At 37.6% G+C, this 26,107-nt stretch overlaps 1 protein-coding gene across 1 annotated transcript in view; it reads right to left on the reverse strand.

Annotated features, from left to right (window-relative positions):
• The window catches only part of LOC125239188 (pikachurin), a 98,021-nt gene that overhangs the window by 38,302 nt on the left and 33,612 nt on the right, over nt 1-26,107 (reverse strand). Inside the window, exon 7 of the mRNA XM_048146709.1 lies at nt 13,640-13,817. Coding sequence (XP_048002666.1) covers nt 13,640-13,817 — 178 coding nt within the window. The remainder of the gene's footprint in view (nt 1-13,639; nt 13,818-26,107) is intronic.

Genomic DNA, 26,107 nt, shown 5'->3' on the forward strand with positions numbered 1-26,107 from the left:
ACTCAGTGCTAGTCACATTATCAAAGTGGACAGGAAGAAAGCTCTGCTCCAAGAACAGTTCTGGGCTCGAGGAGACGGTAAGCCGGGCCCGCACGTGCGCCTTGCATACCAAGGCTGATGGTAAGCGAGCTGAAACCAACCCACTGGAACCTCATGCTAAAAGGTATGTGACATATGCACTGTTTTTTTCCCAGTAAGTGTTTTGTTTAAATCTCTAAAATTTCGAGTTATCTTTGTCAATTTCGTCTTAAAGATATTTTATTAAATTACAGTCCGCTCAATTAGTTCATCATTAAACAAAGCAAGCACACATACTAAAAATGACTTTTTCTAACTAAACTAGTCACAATAAAATAAGGTATTAATACTATGATAATAATACCCTGTAAATAAACCTATTGATTGAAATGTTTTAGTAATAGAGATGTGGATATTATTTTTAATTAAAAGAAATGAAATTCGTTTTGTACGACATCCGGTTAGTACGACGTAATATCAGCTATCCCTTGAGCGTCGTTGTAACCAGAGTCTACCGTATATTTCAAACTATATTTTTTAAAAGAAAGGTAAAATGGAGATCTTGGTTTTCTTACATCAATTGCTTGTATTACTAGCTAGGGGCTCTGGGAGCTGTAGAACTTCGCCACATGCCTAGAAAATGCAAAACTGGCGTCACATTCAAACCACACAAGCCTTTTTTGCAATTTACTCATTTAACAAAATTTCCAAAAACTGGATAAAAATGATCTTCATCGTGCAAGTAATACCTGCTACGATATCATCAACATCAGAATTCTCAAAGGTAATAGTAATTATTGCGTAGTACGGCCATTTACTAAAAATCCTCAAAACCGGTTAATAACCGGTTAACCGGTTTTGAAGGAAAAGTCTCGGTTATTAACCGGTTTTTTTAGTTAACCGGTTTTTGCAAACCCTAGTATATACCCACACTTTTCCCGCTCCGATATATGTATTAAACAGTCCATGTACTTAGGTACAGTCACTGTTTAATAATATCGGAGCTGGAAAAGTGTTTAATATTCTTTGGTCATATTGTGTTTTCTTTTGAAGTGTCGTTTGGTCACACAAAGAGAGATTCAGAGTTTGAAGGACATTTTTTTAAATTCTGCTACACGCATGCCTTATTTAAACGCAATAACTCAATAAGACTTGTCCGTAGCATTTGGCACCTTTTTTACCTATTTTGTCCGGTCATACGAATGACACGTGTGAGTTGCAATAGTAATTATTTCCCGTGTCCCGTTCACCCTGTTAATAGCCGGGGGCATTCCGCACACGTACCCAACTAATAACGAGGAAAATGTGGGGCGTTCGATAGCCCGCGCGAGCCACAGGCGGAGGGCGGGTTAACATTTACTATCAGGAAAAGATCGTTTTTGTACAGTACTTGTTACAAATAAGCAGTCAAATTGGACCTCTTTTCTCGAATAAATACATAAAAGAAAGCCAAAGTGACGACCGGTCTGGCTCAGTCTGTAGTGACCCTGCCTGCTGAGCCGCGGTCCTGGGTTCGAATCCCGGTAAGGGCATTTATTTGTGTGATGATCACAGATATTTGTTCCTGAGTCATGGACGTTTTCTATGTATATAAGTATTTTTATATTATATATATTGTTGTCAGAGTATCCACAATACAAGCCTTCTTGAGCTTTCCGTGGGGCTCAGTCAATCTGTGTAAGAATGTCCTATAAAAAAAAGTCGGATAGCCCTGTTCAAGATGGGTTTATGTTTTCAAGCAGTTCGATGAACATGGTATTCTTTACAACTAGGGAACAAATCAAATTATGGCGGGCGGGTGGTCTAGTGGTGAAGACGTTAGCCGCGTAAGCTGAAGACCCGGGTTCAATTCCCGGCTCGGCCACAAGTGGACCTTGTCGTTTTTTCTTTCGTGTATGATATCTATTGCAATTTATGATATTCTTTTTCATATATATTTAAACCATGGAATAAAATGGCGTCCGGTAAATAGAAGATGGACATCTACATAACGATATAACTAGTTAATCTTCTTCATGAGGCAAAACACAAATTGAGCCTAAGAAGAATCAAAGCTTAGCTGTCGGCCGTACCGCGATTCCAAGGATACATTTCTTTTGATCTAAAAGTATGTACCTATATACAGATTCGCAATATGAGTCCAAGGAGTTTTAAATTTACTGTGTCCTAGCAGATGCTTATATTTACTCCGCTTTTTCCCTAAAATCAGACCATGGAAGAAACCCGAGAAAAATTGCAGACGGTAAATCAAAGCTGTCCTGTCGGCCGAGTTTTGGTGCTGAGGATAGATTTATCGATCCAAATGTTTCATACATTGTATACAAACATACAAAACAGAAGTGTAAATTTTTGACATGTCCCCCGCTCTTCCCGTTGAGTCAGACCACAGAACAGACCCAAGAAAGATGGTGGGCGGTAAATCAAAGCTATCCACTCGGTTGCTCTGCGGTGTTAAGGATAGATTTATACCGACCTCGATCCAGATGGAACATCTGGATCAAAGGTTCATTACACCTACAAACGTAGTTTTTAATAATACCAGTTTTTGACATGTCCCCCGCTCTTCCCGTTGAGTCAGACCACAGAACAGACCCAAGAAAGATGGCGGGCGGTAAATCAAAGCCGTGCTGTCGGCCTCGCCGCGGTGCCGCCGCATATTAAACCGAAGAGAGTTATACATACCACTACTAGCGTATCAGCCGGTGGAAAACTGTGGACTCAAGGACGCCGTCGTGTATCCTCAGACGTGTTAAGACATAGTGGTCCTTGGCAAAATAAGATTTTTGAAAACCTTATTCTCATTGGATACGTCTCTGTCCGAACTAACTTCACAATTCTCTGAGAAAAACTTTACGAAAATATCAGTAATTAATCCTCGTCCACCGGGCCATCATGTAATCACCCCTGTCCCATAGGGCACCACAATACTATAAATTTTCATTTTACTTGGTCGAAATTGTTTCCTTACTCTAACTAATATTTATGTGCCGCAGCTCCCTTTGCGTCAGTGTCATTTCACAACAACTTACTTCCGGGCTAAATTTTGCCCTGTAGCATTACTCCGGGGAATTACTACATAGCTCTAGGTCGCAAAAGACAACTTTATAAATAAATTTGGCCAATTGTAGAATCAATAATGAAGTAGCTAACATTAAATAGTAGATAGTAAGTATACTCCCCAGGCGGTCTAGCACAACTTTCGTCTCGTGAGGGAGTCCATTATAAATATAAATATAAATATAAATATTGGGGACACGTTACACAGATCAACTTAGCCCCAAACCACAGCTTGTACTATGGGTGCTAAGCGACGATATACATACTTAAATAGATAAATACATACTTATAGAAAACATCCATGACTCTGGAAGAAATATCGGCTTAGCACACAGAACTTGCTTAGCAGGAAGGGTCACTACCGACTGAGCCAGACCGGACGGTCGTCAAATTTTGCACTCTTGATGGATCAGATACGGACTATGTAGTTGCATTTATAGAGCTGAGAACTGGATATATCTGTGAGTATTTTATAGTACGACGTTGACTATGACAGAGTAGCCTTTGCAATCACTGGCATTCGTATCTCCCTATACCAAGAAACAGTTTTTCTCTATTAAAATGTGTGAGGTATAACAAATCTAAAACTAGATATCGTCAAACTTCTAACACGAGAAGACTACGCCGCTGCAAACGGAATACGTAAAAATTTGTCGTTCCATTCGGAAACAGAATACGAAAGATACTCGTAATTTTTACAAGCTCTTATATCGCTCGGTCACGGAATTGAAACCGTATGTCATGGATGAGGAGCTCAATTTCCAATAGCAGATAATCCGAGAGTATTTCTTCAAAATAGTACAGATTTATCGGTTATAATTTCAAACGGCGATAGAGGAAATTCTTTTCTAGGAAATGCGGAAGGAAAATCTGTGAAACTCGAACATGTTAAGGATCTTTTTTATTTTTTAGGGTTTTGTCACTTAGGACTTTTTAAATTACGGTCATTTCATACACAATAGCGTAGGTATGTATCAGTGGGAATCTGTCGGATTGTAGGGGAAATTTGGTTCGAATGATCGGGAAATAGTATTCTGGGTTATATTATTTTATGGGATGAATAATATTATTGAGACCTTCGGAACCCAAATTGATTCCCTGGTTTAGCCAGGGGCCATTTGTATTATGGTTGGTATTATTTTATTTAGTAAAATTTTGTGTCCTTTGTATGACTGGTATTAAGAGTTGCCTATCTATATGTAAATCACTCTCAAAGAATCGTTAAATAGGTACAATACCATGCTGTCTTTCATATTAAGTAGGTACGATTTTTTTTACTTGGCCACTTGGTGGCTAAAATATAGGTAATTTTAGCCACCTTACCTTGACTTGAGTAATAAGTTGCACGCAAAGCAATAAGGCAAGTTAATGTAGGAAGTTTCATGATCCATACGGAGAATTTGCTCCAAGTGAGTAAAAGTTATTCGGCTTTTGGCATCCACTAATGCAGTGGTGAGCAGGTGGACTTTAGTTTAATTCAAACGCATAGTTGGTAACTCTGGATTAAACTCTCTTTAGCTATACATATATACAGGATATTTTATTCTACAAACATGTGTGTTGTATTATAATAAACAACTAACTTTTTCCTGCGGCTTTGCTCGCGTTAAATTCGAAAATTGCAGAATGATCCATACAAACTTCAACTTTTTTAGGAAAGTGGGGGTCAGATAGAGACAAAAAGTAGACTATGACTTTCTTCATCCCTTCAACTATCTCGACATTCTCGACTTAAAAAATCACGTCAGTTCGTCGCTCCGTTTTGACGTTAAAGACGGACAAACAAACAGACATACACACTTTCCCATTTAATTTATAATATTGGCATGGATATTAGTTGGAACCTTCATGGTAATAAATTTATTAAAATTTTGAATTTCAGAACTATTACTAGGTACTCCAAACCTTTCATATTCAGTTGCAATTCGATTAAGATCTCGTCTGGTACAGGAATATGCATTTCCTGTGTACCGAGCTGATCTAGGTACATACACAGCTGTACCAGTCACTTCCAACCCCTTTGAAGTCAATTCGAAACGTTTAGCCGTTGACAATGTAACACAAATATGCTTCGATAGTGAGGTGACAGCATGTACGTAGCTAGCTCTAGTCTAGCGTAAGTAAGATTAAAATCTTCAAAGGAGAAAATGTTCATAATGTATTTAGAATTGTAACATTGAAGTATTCCATAATTATACCTACAGCTTAAGTGCAGGGGCAAATAGGAAAACGTTTTAAAAATAATCGAGTGTACCTTTTGGAATAGTAAAACGATTCTGAATATCTCTACCGGTTACCTCTACCCATCATATTACCTATACGCCTACTTGTATATAATATAACAATACAAACTTCTTCTTTGCCTAGCCTTTTCCCATTCAAACTGTTCTTGAAAACACAAACTGCCGATTCCGATTATTAATTTGACAAGGTTGCATCCCATTTTGATATAACCTTGATTGCGACTGCGAGAGTGCGAGCAACAATCAAATTACCTAATAGTGCTCATCCCCTCAAAACTAGACTAGTCTAATCTTAAGCGTTGGCTACCTATAAGTATATATAACTCGTTGTTTTATAAAGCCGTATCACAATTTTAAAATAGAATTGGCAACCCAAACATTTTACCGTGCTGAAAACCGGTTCCAGTAAATTCGAAAGCGGGGAACGTCCCTATTTATTTATTGTGTCAAATGGAACGCTTTGAATCGGGCGGCTTTGGATTTGTTTTAAATAGGCAAACAGTGTTCGAACAATCCAACTGATTTTCCGAACAGTTCGCAGTTTCCGATGATTTCAACTGAACAATTTATCAAATTGGATGCACATTATATCTAATAGACTATCGAGCAAGTTGATTTGCGATCCGTAATAGGTAGGAGAATAACATATTTTATAACCAGCGGGCGTTATGATTATTTTAATTGTTACTGAAGCTTTAGTAGATTAGGTTATTTGGTGATGAGCTGATGAGGTAAATTTTCTTTATTTGTTAGTTCCGTAGCAGCTAGATTATTTGGTGAATGAAGTACATATATTTTTGCGAATGTGTTTTTTACAACGAATAGTAAGAGCTGTGAATTTGATTTCGTCGCGTCCATTTCGCATCGTATTACATTTATGTAATTTTACCTATACTAGGAATTTTACTAAGAATATTTTGTAGATACGACAAATCTTCAGAACTAGATTAATAACACCGTATTAATTATTAAATCACTGTTAATCTCTTCAATCAATTTGAAACATTTTGTTGGTGACATGAATTCCAAAACTATTTAAATTTGAAACACAATCATAACCAATTTAAAAGCAAATTAACATTTTAGAAACAATTAAGGCACTAACTTTTTATAGCTTAATTCAATTACAAATATAATAACTTAAGAAACTTAGGCACAACTCGTACAAAATATCAATCCATTAATTTGACTAATAATTTAATTGATTGATCATAGTAGAAATTCTCGTTATTAAAAGTCCTCGCAGAAATATCTAATTTGAACCCAATATTTTTTATTTGACGACCGGTCTGGCGCAGTCGGTAGTGACCCTGCCTGCTGCGCCGCGGTCCTGGGTTCGAATCCCGGTAAGGGCATTTATTTGTGTGATGAGCACAGATATTTGTTCGTGAGTCATGGATGTTTTCTATGTATATAAGTATTTATATATTATATATATATATCGTTGTCTGAGTACCTGCAACACAAGCCTTCTTGAGCTTACCGTGGGACTCAGTCAATCTGTGTAACAATGTCCTATAATATTTATTTATTTAAAAAAAATAATTTTACAGCCTGGTTTATCACGCGTAATACTTGCGTGATAAACCAGGCTGTAAAATTATTTTTTTGTGCCCGTGTGGTGACGGGTTAAGAATGTCACTCCCCCCTTTCTTCCCGTCGGTGTCGTAGAAGGCGACTGTGGGATAGGGTTAAATTGTGGCGTAGGCGAGAGGCTGGCAACCTAGCTGTCACTGCAATATCAGTTTCGTTTTCTTTCAACCCCTTATTTGCCAAGAGTGGCACTGAAACTTGAGTAGTTTCATGTGCTCTGCCTATCCCTTCATGGGATACAGACGTGATTGTATGTATGAATGTATGTATTACTACCTACTCTCTTTTTAACCCGTAAATGGCGCGGTGGGAAATAATCCGTCGCCGTACATATTTAATCCGACTAACTTCCGCGGTTACTCCGGGTTAGCGTTAATTAAGCAGCTTCGTATTTAAATTTTGCTTTTCTGTTTCCTGCATGTTGAAGTAAAGAAATCTTATTAAATTTATGAGTTAATTTTAGTTTGAAATCTCTTGTCAAGATTGTTATAGTTTTTATCGTCTCGAGGAAAATGTGGATGGAACGAAAGCAAGTTAATGATAAGATGACGGGTGACAGAGATGTATGCTGCGCCGACCCCAAGTGACTGGGCTAAAGGCAAGCGAATGATGATTTTGATCGAGATTCGAAGTACATTTCATTTCATTTTATTATTATTATTTATAGGACATCCTTACACATATTGACTGAGCCCCAAACAGAAAACATCCATGACTCAGGAACAAATGTCTGTGCTCATCACGCAAACAAAATCCCTTACCAGGATTCGAACCCAGGACCGCGGCGTAGGCAGGGTCACTACCGACTAGGTCAAACCGGTGGTCATTTGCGTCTTTCAATATATTTGTCAGCTTTTAACATGAAATTTGGGCTATTTGTAATACGATAATCGATACCGTAAATGTTACATAATAGTACATTACATCAGAGGCCTGGAAAATGAGGATTTCCGGCCAAGTGGGTATATACCCGGATAGGGATACGAGGCCGGGAATCCGTTTTCACGCCGAGGCATGTATAGTGCTTTTCTCAAACATACAATGAAATAAAATAAAAATGCTCTAAAGGACAATATTTTATAAAAAAAAGTTACTTTGCAGGCCTAGGCCTAAAAAATAATATGAAATCCCTTTACAGTCCTCTCGAGTTGTTGCGCCCAAAAAGCGATACTTCCCAGCCCATTTTAAGGAACGTAAAGACACTATTTCATTGCATGTTTGAGAAAAATAAATGTGATATTTTTGCCGTTTGGTTTCTCCATGATTTTCCGTGTCACTTATCGACCAAAGAATTTTATTTAAATGCCAAAAACTCTTAGTAAGTAGATATAAAGGTTCTTGTCAGATCGTTTAATTAGTAATATTAATGTAGTTCTTTAAGATCTCGGCCAAAGGTCTTATTAGTATGTGACCGTTAACCTTGAGCATCAAGTTCATACTTCCTATCTCATCGAGAAACCTCCTCACGTACTTCCTTATCTGACTCCCTGATTTCAAATTTCAAACAAATATTTTTTCTACCATGAGTTTGTTTCGTTCTAGAATACGTTAATCGATAGCGTAAAGGTCAAACGGTTACCGTTTGGGGTCACTGTTCAGCACGTTCACCACGCAAAATGTCATTTTTAACTGATTTCAAAAAAGGAGGAGGTTCTCAATTCCACTGTTTTTTTTCTGTAATGTTTTCGCTGTTGAGTAGAAATATAGGAGGGAACAGTGATTCGGTGGGAACAGTGACTCGAATGTGCTACATATTCTAACGTAAATGTGACTATTAAAAGAATATTAAATTTTATATAAGTTCGGGAAAGCAAATAAAATCATACTATTACTGTCTACCTTCGTTGTAAGTGATTAGAAATGCACAAGAACTAACCGGGTCTACAACCGGATCAACCCATCAAAGAGAAATATTAGACTATTAATGAGTAGGGCCTCTGTTATTGGCAGACTTTGATTGGCAGTTTAAATGTGGACGAATTAAAATAAGGAACCAACTTCGTAGAAATCCGCCGAGATTTGAACACGAGGCAAATGTATTTAGGTATAAATGTTTGAGTGCGGAGCGGACTCAATGGGATTATTTTATTACGTAAAAGGTAAACTTTATCGATTACTCATTTAATTTAATTTGTATACAATACAAACATATGCGTTAAAAGCACGCCTGTTTCTCTAAAGGGGTAAGTAGAGCACAAGAAAATTTTCAGTGTTTCAGTTGTGATATTGCAGTGGCAGGTTGCAAGTCCGTCGTTCACACCATAATTGAACCCATATCCCACAGTCGACTATTACGACACATTCGGGAGGAAAGTTGGTGAAATTCGTAACTCGTCGCATTACGTGTGGTTTTAAATTGCGTTTTCATGTTACCCGTTGTAACATGAGGAAAACTAATAGCATCATACTCCTGATCACATTTTAACACTAAAATTGTTAATTTTATAAATAACATTTAATTTTGAATTTAGGTATAAATTCGTCCAAAATAGCAAAAAATAAATAAGATTTTTTTTGCTAATGTTATCTCAAAATATAACATATTTTTTGTTTTGTTATCTGAAATACGTGTTTTAAATTAATCGGTTTCCTCACGTTACCAATTGTAGGTACCAATTGTAATGCATGACAGTGAATGTGGCAAAACATCAATAACAATAATCAATGCGCGGAATAATTAATCATTCGGTCAACATGATGAAATCACCGGGCCGTTAAACGGTTATGTTTGACCGGCAAACACGGACTGATTAGGGTCAACCCGAGCATTTGGGGGGTTATGCTATTGTGTACTCTTAATATATTAATAATGATTTGAAGCTTGCTGAAATTATTGAAATTAAATTGTGGATTGTTTCTGAAATACTAGTAATTTATATGTAGGTTGTTAATGAATTAGGCATTATTGATCATTGATAAATGGCGGGAACTATTAATAAATATTAATTTAACAAATCTAACAAGCCGTTCGACATTTCGATTTCTGTTTGTGAAGGACACAATTTACGGATTTGTAAGAGGTAAAATTGGGCCTTAAATAAAAATATGTTGATCACTGAATTATTTATTAGTCTAGTCGAAATAGGGTGGTACTTTTTGCGTGAGAACGACACTAATGCACGTTGAAGAATAAGCCAAGGTCTGCAGTATCGTTCGAATCAAGCGCAATACAAATGCAATTGGATGCAACTGGCCTTACTTTCAAACAATATCATACCGCTCCGGAATACCAAATTGCGTTATCATACAATATGGATCGGTATTTGAAGTATTTGAACCGACAAACTATAAATGGAATCGGGGCAATAGATCGCATATATCTGGTCCAAATGTATCAACCAAATGGTTGATGTTATCGGGATGAGTTAGACCGGTCAATATTTGTATGTGAAGCTGCATATGGAGATTGGTTAAGTTAGAATAGAATCAAGCTTGAGTTAACAATTGTAGCAGTAGATGCCAAACCATGCAGATAAGTTGGTCTAAATGCCACGGTAGTGAATTCTGACTATTACTGGTAGGTGCTGGTAGGTATTTTTTTCGAACCCTAAAATGCATAAAATTCACGTCGGTATTCTTATGTTGTTATGGGTAGGAAGATCACATGAAATTGCTCAAGTTTGAGGGCCACTCGTGCACTCTTGACAATTAAATGGTTGAAAGAAAATGAAATTGAGATATTGCGGTAATGGAACTTATAACCCAAAGTCGACTTCTACGACATTCAAGGGAGTAAAGGGGGTGGTAAAATTCTTAACCCGTCACCACACAGGACACAAATAGGGGCCCAAGGTTTGAGTAGGTAATTTATGTTATAAAAAATAATGAGGTGAATTTCAAACTTACGTCAAGTAGGTACATCATTCACACAGTAGCAGGTATATAATTGTACAGTCAACCAATTGGAACCCTAGGCCACTGTAGAACTATGTCATAGTGACGTTATAAATCAGATTGTAAGAAATCTCTTACTGCTTGTCATTTTGACATGGTTGTAGAGGTTCTAATTGGATTACTGCAGCCTTACCACGATCTTTTTAAAAACGATTCAAACGCAGAGCAGTTCAGTTTAGGTGCCTAAACTGAGCGTCTCAATTTGCTACCATGACCTCCAATGTTCAGAGTCGAAACTGAACCGCGTACAAGTGAATGAAAGACCGATATTGTCTCTGGTTCGCAACTGAATCGTGTTGACAAGAAAAGGATGACGCTATAGGAATCGTATAAATCTATCTCGTTTTCCCCTTGTGACGTTTGATCGTTCGAAAACCAGGAACGATTACTAATTTTTAATTTTATTTTATTCTTAAAACTGGAAAAAGAAACATTTAAAATATTTAAATGTAAAATTCACAATAATTACAATGATTTTGTGTAAAATATCGTGTCTTTTTGAACAAAACTATAAATAAATGATAAAAATATATATAATGACATTAATGACAGTTCGTTAAAGCTTATGTTTAGAACATCGCGCCCTTGACTAGTAGGTAATTAATAATAAAGTTTTTATTTATGTATTTGAAGTGCTGTGCTCGGCTATAGAACTCGCAGTGTTTGGATGATATTTTAACAAATACGTAAGTCATTAGTATTTATAGGTAGCTCACTCGTGTCTAAATTTAATGTATATCGCTAAGTTATGCTAGACCTAGTTGATTCCTTAGCCATCCTAGTTCTAGGCATAGTTTGTCGCAAGTGTTAACATGACTCCCTGCATATCGACTAAAAGGATCAGACTTTTTCTCGCTCTTTTTGATTTGCGTTTTTGCGAAAGTTGCGATATCATAGGGCACTCTAAAAATGTAAAAACGTGTAGTTAGTTGGAATAGTTGGTCCGTAAATAATACTAAACAAAATCATAAAACTTTATATTTTATTATCGAATCGGTAAGGATCGAAAAACCAAAATAATAAATTAATCAGGTGATGAAACTAGCTTTAGTTTTATTTTCCATCTCCTACTCCTACAATATTTAGTGTCGCTAGTGTTACAACAAAGCGATTCAGAATAATGCGGTATGTGAGTAACTTTTTATGAATCGCTAAATTTGACATTCCTGCGATTCAGTTTAGGCTCAAGTGGCATGTCATGGTACGAAATACACTTGAGATGAGTGAATGAAACGGCTGGGACGCTTATCGCTCGCTCGGTCGAAATTTGATCGCAATAACAATGTCGTGGTAGGAAATAGCGACGCAGTTCAGTTTAGGTCCTAAACTGAATCGCGTTAAGAGATCATGGTAAGGCCCCTGTACACTAAAAATAACATATATATTAGTTATTTACTTTATTATCTGAGACATCATTCTAAGAAAGTTAATGTCAAGCTTCTTTTAATTATTAGCAAGGTTTCTGCGTGAAGTAACGTGAAATCCAACGGCATAATCTCTCATCAAACTAATTCAGCCGAAGCTTATGGCTACGAAAGAGATTCCAAATCAAAGGGCGGTCTCAAAGGCTTCTAAATTAAGGAAAATCCTATTTAAATAGCGTACAGAATATCCATTCTTAATTGAAAGGGTGTAAGGGCCAAGTTAGGGTACTGGTAAATGAAGATCAGGCGTGGATAAGATTGGGAACTTTTATAAAACGTCATAGTGGATTTGGCGTTGACGGCCTATTTTCCGAGTGTGCCTTATTTGTGTTGCTAAGGCCTTATTTAGTTGGCGTACTTAGGAAACTAAATGAATGCTCGTAATATTGTAAGAAATGACTCAACTTGATCGGTATAAGCTTTATTGCGTTCGATTTACATTGATGTTTAAAAACCACGTTCTGAAAGGTAATTCGAAAATAGGTAGTATAAATTTATTAAGTAGGTACCTACAACTCTGATAACTGCTGCTTACCAAAACGATTACTTTACATTACCTACGTTAAGTTTTCGAATGAAATGTACACTAGAGGTGTAGATATTAGATACCTTTGTGGTCAAGTAATTAGTATAATTTATGACTTGATTGCATCTTGTGCGCGTTCAATGCCAATGGCGGTAACCCGATAACCTCAACGCTCAAGCCTGATTACAATTATGCCAATATGAAATTAGATTCCCTATATCAATATTTATTCTGTTTGATAGGCTTGATCAGTATAACTATATCCATGTTGTGGTTGTTCTGTAATTGTGTTTTTCATTCGACGTTTATTTGGTTATTATGTGTTTATACAAACATTTTAACCTACAGAATCTTGAGAGGTACTTACTGTAAAAAAAGAATTAAGGCTTCGACCTTAAAACGGCAATTAATGCCATTTAATTATGTCTGCCTACTTGTTGATGCGTTCGAGTTTTTTCGATGTTCACGGACCTTTCCTTTGTGATCGAGTTTCACAAAAGGTTGACTGGAAGAGATCCCATTAAGGGATAAGTCCGCCTACATTGTATATTACTGACTCTGTAACTGTGTCTCTTTTGTTTCCTTTATGTACAATAAAGCTTATACAAACAAACAAACAAAGATTTTGATATTTTAACTAAAAACAGCGATGGTTTTGAAATTTGAAATTGAATACCTACACATTCATTACTTATCTGGTATCTCATATGTAACTATCTCAAGCTTATCTTGAAAGCCTGCGGTGTGCCACTTACGAATATCTAGCGTAGGTAGTGACAGCATCTATGACCAGTCGGTAAGTAAATATCTCCGGTAATATAAGGCAGACTTCGTTGCCTAGTAAACCATCAAGCTTGCAATGAGGAAGTAGTTATGCCACTCACCGATATCCAGCGTAGCTACAGCATCTTTCACAAGTCTATAAGTGTCTCCGTTGATCCTCAAGAAGTCAACACAGCCAAGCAGCCCATCAGACAGGCCGAGCTTGTCTTGCAGCCCTGTGGTGTTGCCAGCGCCGCCGAGCCATACTGGCTCGCGGAACGTCATGCGGGAGAAGAGACCCTGTGGACAGAAGGGAGAGGTTAGATTGGATAAAAGGTTAGGTTAAGATTTAACCCATGGAGCGACTTCCCGCCTAAGTTATATATTAGTTAATAGGACGCTCCAAAGTAAATTACGGAATATAAATATCCACGGAGCCACCTCTATGGAAATCGATCTGCGTCATTTCCTTCATCTCAACGTAAGAAAAAAGAAGCTTTGAGAAATATGCTTCAAAGGCTTGAATATTTCAGGATAAGTAAGTACTTAGATTTTATTTTACTAATTTAGTAGGTTAGGTTAAAAACTAATATACAGATTCACAGATATATAGGGTCGCATTTTATAACTTTAACATGGATCATTTTAAGTATTTACATAGATGGGTATTCTCATAAAAAAAGCGTGTTACAAAACACGGAGAAACTAAAAAGCCCTAAATAATAAATCTTCGAATTCAGATTTCTTATCGGATTGCAATAATCTAAACATCCAAATTATAAACAAATCAATTATTTTTGTAGTCGGTACCAGACCTGTTCGTCGCCTTGCTATTACCTGTTTGCCCCACCCAACCATACGCAGGCTGGCCCCGACTCCAAAAATAATTGATTTGTTTATAATTTGGATGTTTAGATTATTGCAATCCGATAAGAAATCTGAATTCGAAGGTTTATTATTTTTGGCTTTTTAGTTTCTCCGTGTTTTGTAACACGCTTTTTTTGAAGGCGGTTTTATTTTTTGTTAAAAAGTTAATTTATTTGTTGATTTTTAGTGGTTCCTAGTGATATTATATGTATCAGTCCGAATATATGTACAGTAGTGAAAGAATTATCCTTTAACTCCTAACCATTGAGGAGTTGACCTTCCATCATCAGCTCAGCCACATAAAATTATTACCATCAGGCGTAAATACTGGTGTACCTTTGAAAAATACACTAAAAACATTACATGTGCCTATAACATTTGAAGAGTTCCCTCGATTTCTCCAAGATCCCATCATCAGACCCCGACTTGGTGCCAATGGGACCATCTCGGGGTTATACCCGTTCGATCAAAAAAAAAATTTTGAAAATCGGTCCACGATTCTCGGAGATATCGAGTAACATACATACAAAAAAAAAAAATCAGTCGAATTGAGAACCTCCTCCTTTTTTGAAGTCGGTTAAAAAGTAAAACGCGGCTATATTTCTCTGAACTAATCTAATGACCAATGACATTTATCCTAATCTAAATGCGCTATATTGGCTTCTAAATTTGTAACTTCAAGAGAAAGGCGTGAAATAAAAAGATCAAACTAAAGCAATCTAAATGAACATTCCAGGAGGGGTATTATCGGCAAAGTTGGCGTAATTGCCCCGCGTTAGGATGGCTTCTTCGAGTGTTGCCTTCAGCTGGAGCCATTATGCAAAAATTGATGCCTGAAGCCTAGCTCGGCTGAAGGCAGGAGATGTACGCGAGTTGAAAGCTTAGAATTTTTAAGTCGCTCCATGTAGATTTTTTTTTGCAGTATGACTATGTAATGTATTGATTCAATACCTAATTAGGTAATTCATGTTCATATGTTCTCTGAGGAATAGGTATTTTATCTAGGATTACAAATAACTTTGGCCTGTTTGAATGTGGCATCAGTATATTAATTATCAGGAAGTAATTTTTCTAACCTAAGGATCGGTTGCGATCGGTATGCCATCGTAATTACTATTTTATTTATATTCTGTGGTAATATGTCCAAAACCTTGCCTCCGTCACACGCACCGCAAATGTCAATTAAAAGTCTTATAATATTTCTCAACGCAACGACCTCCCATATTATAAAGTAAAAAAACGGAGGCTTATACAGTGGTAAATACCACACCAGCATGCATAATGAGAACTACTTTTCTACTAATTCTGTCTGTATCGAATGTGAGGTAGTTCATTCGGCATTGGAGCACGGGGGGTCTTAAACTACCGTCGCTATTCCACTAGCACACACAACTAATACAAACCAGTATAAGGACGAACTTCGAAAACACATTAGTATGTACACATTACTATGCTAAGAGGACTAAATTCTGCCGCATGATATCCGAGCAAACGGCGATTACAAGTTTGATTAATCTTAATTGGGCTGTTACCTACAATAGGGCTTGCACAAGATTGTCGCGAGAATATCTCTCCGCGAGATAGATGACACGTTACGTCTTTGTCTAGTTGTATTAAATTAATGACAAGGACAAGTATGTGCTAGCCCTACAGGCCGAGGTCAACATGACAATCTTTTATCGACAGAAAGTCAATAAAAAAAAATAAGGGTTAGGCCGGGCCCTAGCAGGAAAATGCTTCATTCATATCAAATATCCCGATAATAGTTAAAAGGTCAAATTGACCAAGGATTCTGATTTTGAGCACACGAACTGACAATTATTTGAATTTAATTTTTGAATAGCTAAATGAAATCGCCGGACGATATCGACTGTCAGTTATTCGGCACTGTTACTTGGAACTGGTAGTCTGTGTTTGTCTCTCTGGATAAATTTATTTTGCTTTAGCTGAGGCCACGAATTACGTTGAATATGGGAACATAAGTCTGGTGAAGATAAAATAAACTGCGATAGACGTGATAGATGTGGCGGCGGCACGCCATGTTCCTAATTTGCTGTAACTTCGTAGGCTTTTCCTGCCACGAAAAGCCATGTTACAGCTTTGTACACGTTTGTAGTAAATAATAGTGTTCATTAAAATACCCCGCTGCGTTGTACAAAAACAATTTGTAACAAAATGTGTACGGATTTCCCTCGCCTGCGCTATGACGAAATTAAATCAATTCAATATACACAAATACGTATTTCAATATAATAACACGTATAACAGTAATACAGTTACTAGTTAAATCTTAATCAAAAAGCTGGAGCTTTTTGATGTTGCTGGCAAAAATGGAAAAAAACTGGTGTTTTTCATTTATATTTGAATTTTATTTACAAGTTCTTTCATTTCAGTCAGTTCAATACCAATAATTCCAGTAAATATTGATTTACATTCGTCCACACCAACCACATTTTAAAAGATAGAGTAAATATTTTTTTTTTTGAAGTCGAGTGAACTCCAAAAGGACAAAGTAGACAGGCAGTATTTGTATAAATAAAGCCAGCCAGTCTAGCCGAAATGACAATCGTTGATGCTACGTGGCGATTGAAACGCAGTCTGGTTCTGTCGCGCCCCTAGAAAAGAGCGATAGAGAGAGCTGGCTACGATACGATTACGAAGCATAAGCGATTGTGTCGTTGGCTAGGTATTCAGGCCCCGTAGCCGAATGGCATTTCTCCGACGCCAAACGAAAGCGATACGCCGCTGGCTCTGTCGCGCCAATACGCAAGCGCGATAGAGATAGATATCTACTAGCGCTTCGTTTCGTGAGCGATTGTGCCATTCGGCTAGCCACCCAGGTACGCTCAATACAGACATCTGTCCTAAAACAAATCGCGGCGCAGGAACGAGCTTTGTCACTGAATCCGTTCTTGTGGAAGAAAAATCCAATGTCTATGTCTACGGCACAACGTTTGCGGATTCGCTGATGCGCCTCGTCGGCTGCTGAAGGTACTAGTAGAAATTTATCTAAATGTCCGACGACCGGTCTGGCTCAGTCGGTAGTGACCCTGCCTGCTGAGCCGCGGTCCTGGGTTCGAATCCCGGTAAGGGCATTTATTTGTGTGATGAGCACAGATACTTGTTCCTGAGTCATGGATGTTTTCTATGTATATAAGTATATATTTATCTATATAAGTATGTATATCGTCGCTTAGCACCCATAGTACAAGCTTTGCTTAGTTTGGGGCTAGGTTGAACTGTGTAAGGTGTCCCCAATATTTATTTATTTATTTATTTATTTATGTGCAGATTTACCTACACTTTTCTTAATATATAAGATAATATTCTTAAAATCTGTGTTAAATACATATATGTATTGTGAGTACTGTGTACACACGTCCTACAAATTTATCCTAGAGACATCCATTTCTGGACTTTTCTTGGACACTGAGATAAACGAAGCATGGATAACTAGGGAGACCGGGGCTAGTTGACTATAGGGTTAGGTTGACTAACTATTAAAAAATTGAGCCAGAAATCAAACTTTAGCTAACCACTGATACGATATGAGCTACAAGAGGCTCACGTGACTGAGTGGGGGGAGGTGACGGATTTTCGTACCTCACTGGTTGTTTCGAGTTTGATTTTTGGCTCAATTTTTTATTAGTTAGTCAACCTCCCCCTATAGTCAACTAGCCCCGGTCTCCCCCACTGCTCCGATGTTGGAAAATTACATACCATGGAACAGTTAAAATCATACTTGTCACATAGACTGCACCTAGAATAGGTAACAAAGTAATATCTCTATTCAGTTCACAAATCGAGTTATGCAAACTAAGACGTGTTGCACATGCATATGCAAGTCTACCGACATTCGATTGGCTGAGATCGTACGGCCATGTCAATTGAAAACGGGAATGTAAGTTTAATATGGTAACTTTGATTTGGCATGGTGATTTCAGTTTGGTAAGTGCTTCTTGTCGTTTAAAATTGCAAAATTTACCGAAGCAGCTTCGACTGGGTACTATTAGAACTGGAAACAAGTTAAGGCCATTATTGAAACCGTGGTATCTGCATTACCTACGGTAGATACTGTTTGAAAAAAAAAAACTTAAGTAGAGCTATTTGTTACAATGGACACATCACACCTAGTGGAATAACATTTTGAAATCAACAGAAGTAGATGGAAAAAATAAAAAGTGCAAAAGGATCGATAGAACGAAGTGGATAGCGCTTAGGAACAACAATGAGTAATGCACCGCCATTGAATGGAAATCTCCTTTTTAGACTAGAGTATTCTTACTTTACAAGACGCTTTAAACTCAAAAGTTTTTTATCAGCAAGATGTTTTCTCGTAGCAAAGTGTTTCTGAAGTCATGAATAATTCGTGGAATAGTTTTTACTCAGTCAATTTATCATCCGCTGCCTGTTCCAACTTGTTACCCCCAAATGCTAGCTCATTTTCCACAACCCTTTGAGTCGGACTGTGCAAATGAGGCACCAATGATCGCCTTCGCAATAGTATCCTCATTCAAAAGGAATTTTGATATCTGCTGAATAAAATAGACGTTTAGACTAATGGAAGAAAAGTGATGGGAAGAAAGGAAGACTTTTTATGTTGGGTTTGATATTTTTCTCGTTTAAGGGTCGGGCTTTTCAATGTTACTGTCTATTCACTTTCCTACATTTTCAATGTTGAAGCCAAAACCACGCACTTTTAAAATACTTACTGTTACTTGCGTGATAGTGATATGTGCGGTGATGCAGTTTACCAATGACCGTGCCTATTATTGTCTTGTTTTTGTCTTGTCATATCATACGTAACTTTCGCATCTACTCACTTGTTAGAACGTGACACTTTAGGGCCACTTGCACCACCCGCTTAACTCAAGGTTAGTTGGGCTGTCAACTCTGTCAATTTCCATATAAATGACCCATGGAACATGGCGGATCGTCCTCCGATATATTTTTTTATTTTTTGCATTCTGCTGTTTAATGTATAAGTTTGATAGGATATTATGCAGTGAATAGCCTGCGCAAAGAGTGCATTTAATGAAGAATTCTTTTAGAGATACGAATAACCAATTCTACGGACATCACTCGGCAGTTCGTGGTCCCGGCCGCCATCATGCTTTGTACTGCTGCTCCTGCTATCCTCCAGTGCATCGCGAAGGCCTCGTTCGCAAAAAAACTACTTATACTGTTTTATATATCTCTGTAATTTACTTGACATTGGCAAAGTGCCCTTGGAAGCAAGCAGGCCGTCCCTATCGCACTATTTGTAAGTGCGATAGGGACGGCCTGATATTTTATCGTCTATCGCGCGACCATGCTTCCCGTGCTGGTAGCAGAAAGCCATTATTATACGAATAAAAAAAAAAGTGACCCTTATAGCTAGCTTTTACCCGCGGCGGCTTCGCTCGTGTTAAATGTAAATGCTCCATATAAAGTTTCAACCCCCATTTTAGAAGTGGAGGGTTAGAAAGAGACAAAAAGTAGCCCATGTCACTATCCAATCTCTCCATCCCTTTAACTATCCCTACTTCATAAAATCCCGTCAATCCTTGCTCCGTTTTGCCATGAAAGATGGACAAACAGACAGACACACACACTTTCCCATTTATAATATTAGTATGGATATATCTGCTTACGTACTTATAATACATTCAATGACTAAAACGGGATTGTTTGAATCTAAAAATCCCCTCACTCAACTTTCAATCAAAAACCTACACCACGAGACAATACCTCTCAACGCTAAAACAGACATCATATAAAACACCTACACACACAAGTACCTATTCATACACCATCTCAACCCACATAAGCTTAATTAAGCCTGAACCTTTACGGCTTTTTATAGCCGTTAACCCTTTAGCGCTCGCGGCCCTCAGACGTTTACCCGCTTTGGTTAGTCGTTCGTGTTATATGCGTGTGATACGTGTAATGAGGAACAATTTGGTGGATCACGGTGGATAGTGGTTTTATGGCCTGAGAAGCAATACAAATCACCGACGGTGAATTGTCCAATGAAAGTATTAAGTAGTATAAAGGATCATTCATATATAGCATTTACAGTCTCCAGTCTCCACACTAGGAATCGTACCTCATTTTTTTTAGGCGCCACCTATTAAATCACCGTAACCTATCTGGCAGGATCGCCATGAAATGTAGGAGGTACCGGAGGTAAATAATAAGACAAGACTGTGGTGAACTCTGTATATTTGACTGAAGATACATCGTGTTTATATAGTAGGATATTATCTAATTATCTATTAATGTGGGAGTTATCATGGTATCTATTCCATGATATTATGTGCTCATATTTCAAAGGTTAATTGGTACTTGATACTTGATACTTTATTATCTTATTGTTAATCTAATGTTCTTTAAAGGTTATCTATTTAAGATGTGTGAGTGTATGACGCTGCTATGTGCTACTGTGACCTCACTACAGGACGCCTGCAACACATGCGCGTTGCCGACCCATTAGAATCTTGTACACTCCTTTTTTGAAGAACCCCATCCTGTAGTTCATCGGAAATACCTCGGCATGAGCTCCCCATTCCACAGCCGGAGCGTCCGCGGGAGGAAATTCCTTTGAAACCGCACGGTGCGCGACCATTTAGGTTTAAGTATTTACCTTTAAGTTGTGATTCGTCAAACATGTGTGTCCTTTCTACTATTGTGTGATTTAATTACTACTTTTAATTAATACATATTTTCAAAAATCAAAATTCTATAAACCATGATTTCGGCAATCACTCAGTGAGCAGCGGGTGTTTTGTGGATACCATTAGTTTTTAATATGTCACTCAATAAAGCTTAAAATCGCGATATATACACGTAATTTGTGGTTCAGCAACCGTGGAGGCGTCGCTCACTTCCTCCATACAATGAATATCATAACCCGCGAAGTTTGCGTTATCGAGAAGGACTTTTTCTACTCCCGAACTGTTATTCGTCATTAACAGGGTCGTGCATAGATCTTTAAAAACCCTACATAAAAGTCTATTCCCCAAAGTCCGCCGTCTTGCCGCGCATGCGCGCAGTAACGAAAAAATTGAAAACGCATTGTTGGGCTCTGTAACCATGGCAAGGCATTGTCATAACGTTACTGCACGCGTGTGCGGGAAGCCGGATATGGTAGGCGTGTACAGTGGATACATGTAGAACTCAACATCATAGTGTAATAATGGAAACAATGGATTAGTTACAAATGCTCCCCAGTCGAGATTTGCCTCGCTTTACCTTATATTAAAAGTCATAGAATTGTGTAGAACTCACTGCACCTTAACATCGATTAAAGCCAAGTTCAACCTCATTACTCATGTTTAGGCTTCGCGCTAAATTAACACATCTTTATGGCTTTTATAGCCCTTAAACCTTTGATACCCTGGACTTACCCTTCTCAACAGTTTATTTTAATATACGGTGAAATGGTCCTACTTTGCTCGAAAATGTGTTCATATTGAAGGAAAGTATAAAGATTTTTTAAACCATTCATTATTAAGTAAATTCCGATGAATAAATATTATGAATTAGACATTCTCACCACAGATTGACTAAGCCCCACGATAAACTACGATAAACTACGAAAACCTATGAGTAGCTACTCAGACAACCAAAATTTAATACTAAAACATTTATGACTGAAATAAAAAAATATAATATATCATGGAAATATCTCTACTCATTTCATTACACAAATAAATATCTCTACCTATATTCGAACCCAGGCCCATCAGCTCAGTATGTAGAATCAATATCCACCAGGTACCGTAGCCGAATGCCATTTCTACGACGCGGAACGAAAACGAAACGCCGCGAAAGGTAGTCTGGCTCTGTCGCGCCAATACGCAAGAGCGATAGAGATAGATATCTACGAGCGTTTCGTTTCGTGACCGTTTAGTGAGCGTTTGTGCCATTCGGCTACGTACCCAGGCGTTTGAGCTTCATGGGGTCCGTACTGTTGTCTTCTCTACACATCATCATCCTCCTTGACAAACAAATCCCAAGATTTGGCGTAGGCACTAGTTTTTACGAAAGCGACTGCCATCTGACCTTCCAACCCGAAGGGTAAACTAGACCCTTATTGGAATTAGTCCGGTTTCCTCACGATGTTTTCCTTCACCGAAAAGCGACTGGCAAATATCAAATGACATTTCGCACATAAATTCCGAAAAACTCATTGGTGCGAGCCGGGGTTCGAACCCGCGACCTCCGGAACGAAAGTCGCACGTACTTACCGCTAGGCTACCAGCGCTTATTATTCTTTACACATAACTACCTATAGCTTCCTATTGTCGAAACTATCTGAACTCATTTCAGATAAGAACTCCGTTACAAAGTTACCCGCAACCCGTGTTAAAGTTAACCCGTCCGCTATCGATTTTCATCAGGGTGAAAAATCCCCCGTCAAATGACGGGAACAGGCGCCAAAGTTGAACGATACCTGCCGAGTTGCTGAATTCCGGATGAGTTGTTGGCAGTTTGAACCCTGTTAAAGTTTTTTGGGCCGTGCTGAATCTGATAAATCAGGGTTATTAGGTGTTAGGTAAAACCTTCAAATATGAAGGATTTTAAAGGGAACCCCACTGGAAACCTACCAGTTGTATAAACCTAAACATAATGGAAAAATGCACTTTTTGGTATGTGGCCTTTGGCGGCTCAGTTGATTTGGGAGCGTTTCGACTGCGCTCGGGGTCGTAGGATCAAATAATGTTAAAAGCGACGACATTTGGTATCTTAGGTTCACATAACTGTGATATCTAAACTTTTGTTGCGCCAGGTGACCATTCGACCATCCGTGCCACATTGACATACTTATGGGTCGAATTTTCTCAACTGTGCGCAATTTTTTAACCCATTAAATGCTTATCACTACATTGTTTTGCCTCTACGATGCATTGTCGCTATACGCACGGGGAAATCCATGTTAGGTTATGTTGTGTCCATTCAAATACTATAGTATATCAAAGTCATACAAACGATTTTTTTGAACCCCTCCATCCTTCTTCCTATTTCAGGCTTTTTTGTATCTCTTTTACATGGATTGTCATATTAAGTATGACAACATTTTGGTAGCAAGTCAAAAATCTGCTAACCAAAGCCTCCAAAGGTACATGTTTACTTTTCATTAAAACCAAATTGATTTTCTCGCTAATTAATTTCGTCTGGGACTCGATAAAGGTTTTTATAGATAGCGATATATATAAATTTGGTTCTCCTTCGAAAGATCGGATTTAATTCTGATCCTTGATGTTTAAAAGGAAAGGGATACCGCTTTTACATTCAAAAGGAATACCTGTTTTCCTTTTTCGATTATTGATATTATGATAGGTCAACATTTTATACAATTTTATACTCGTATAAGGCTTACAGATAGGTACAGAGGTCAATTTCGACTTGCTTTGAAGTAATCAATTTTTTTCCCATGTTTTACATAATGTATCTACTACATTGACATATATACAAATTTAACTCAAAATAAGACTTTATATTTGTAGTTATTTTTGGTTATTCTTGTAGCTAAATTATTAAATTTCTTATTGTTCAATGGACTTTGTGGAAAACGTAAAAGATCTCGGTTATGACACCCTTCAAATTAATTATTAAAGCACAATACCCCCGCAAATTGCTGTTACTTATAATACCGCCCGAGTCAGCCGTTCTCAAACTGTACTTCGCAGACCAAAGGCGACTAAAAGTCGTCAAAAACCCCTGGTAGGTACCTACGATTTCCATTTCATCGGTAAAAACGCTTCAATGGATTTTCGCTATGTAGATTTATGTAGGTTCACTGAAAGAAACTTATTTATTAACAATAGTTGAAATTGTCCCGCGGAGGGGTGATTTTGCCGATATTTCTGCCGTCTCATATTAAAAAAAACGCATTGTAAAGTATAAGGAGTGAGAAAATAAAAAATATAACCTACATAACAAATTTACTGTATGAAGCCAATCAATGGTCAGTAAAATTATCATGGCCAGTAGTTTTCGGCATAAAGTTGCACTTTATGTTCTACTAGCCGACTTATAAAACCCCGATCAATAGTTATTTGTTTTACAAGAGGGCAAAGTTGTTGTTTAACCGCACGTGCCAATATTGATACCCGAGCAAGCGAAAGATTCCAATATTGAACCGCGAGCGTAGCGAGTGTTTCAAAAAGTGGAATCTTGAGCGTTGCGAGGGTTTCAAGCCACGAAGGTTAAACAAACTTTGGCACCGAGTGAAACACAATTTTTTTCACCACACCAACACGAACAAAATACTAACTATAAAACATCAAATTAAATCAAATCCATCAAAATATTCTATATTTATGATTCAAAATCATCATTTATAGGTAAATTCTACCAGCCAGCTTAAGACATCAAGTTCAAATTTGTATGAAATTACTTTGCACTCTTGTGGATAAAATGCAATTTTGCTATCTGTTTTCGAATAGCAAATAAGCCTTCAACAAAAAATAAAAAGGTGGTGAAAAAATATTTTACCATTTCCTGCTAATTAGTTAATAAAATATTTACTTGAATTACGAGTATGAACGATTGTTATGTAAATATTACGAAAGCCTTTGCCAATTATTTATTCTGCGTTTTTAAACCCAAACTCCTAAGCTTGCTCCAAAGCTGTAACGAATACGGACGGAATGGTTTAGCATCGCCTTTGTAAGCGTTTTGTAGCTAGCTCTCCCTATCTATCGCTCTTCTGTGGCGGTGCGACTGAGCCAGACTGCACTTCCATTTGTCACTTCGGCTAGGCAGGCAGATCAGTAAGAAAGTTTGAGAACCAGGAGCCAAATTAAATGTCGTCATAACCCAAAAGGCTTATATTACTATGAAACTTAATACAGATTCGGCATTTTAGCTAAGAACAAACGGTTACTTTACGTCTCCTCTCACAAATTTGATTACTGGCAAAATATCTGGACTTTTAATTGCTTATCAAGTATCTTAGGTGTGGTTGGTACCTACTGATACAGATAGAGTAAGCGAGATAGAGGTACGCACTCTTATACCGATGTCCCGTTTGCACAAAGTGGCTAATATGAACAATTGGATATCGTATTAAATAGTAGGTACCTATACATACATACATACATACATACAATCACGCCTGTATCCCATGAAGGGGTAGGCAGAACACATGAAACTACTCAAGTTTCAGTGCCACTCTCGGCAAATTAGGGGTTGAAAGAAAACGAAACTGTGACATTGCAGTGACAGGTTGCCAGCCTCTCGCCTACGCCACAATTTAACCCATATCCCACAGTCGCCTTCTACGACACCCACGGGAAGAAAAGGTACCTATGTGCGGGAAAAGTGGACTTTTGAATAGAGTTTATAGAAAGAAACCAGTCCATAAATACATTAGTTTCCTTACATAATTATCAAATAAAAACGAATACTTACTTAATAGGGATGTGGTAAAAGTTACTATCAAAAAAGTTTAAATTTACTTCAGTTTTTTTTGGAAACACATAAAGCATACTATAAGACTAATATAAGATTCTTATTAATATCGAAACAACGTACTTATAGTAGTAATCATAAATCACTTTTATCGATATTTTTTAGTCAAGCTTCATAGTTGTTCCGGCACTAATATGGCTCAAAGAGAGGTCACAAAGTTTTTAAAATACGGAGACAGCCTGTAATTTCGGCACAATTTAGTTCAAAGAAATGGGTTTGACAAAGGACTTTAATGCAAGTTTACTGTCTGATCCGAAGTTGCC

The sequence above is a fragment of the Leguminivora glycinivorella genome, chromosome 2, assembly GCF_023078275.1.
Source record: "Leguminivora glycinivorella isolate SPB_JAAS2020 chromosome 2, LegGlyc_1.1, whole genome shotgun sequence".
NCBI lineage: Eukaryota > Metazoa > Arthropoda > Insecta > Lepidoptera > Tortricidae > Leguminivora > Leguminivora glycinivorella.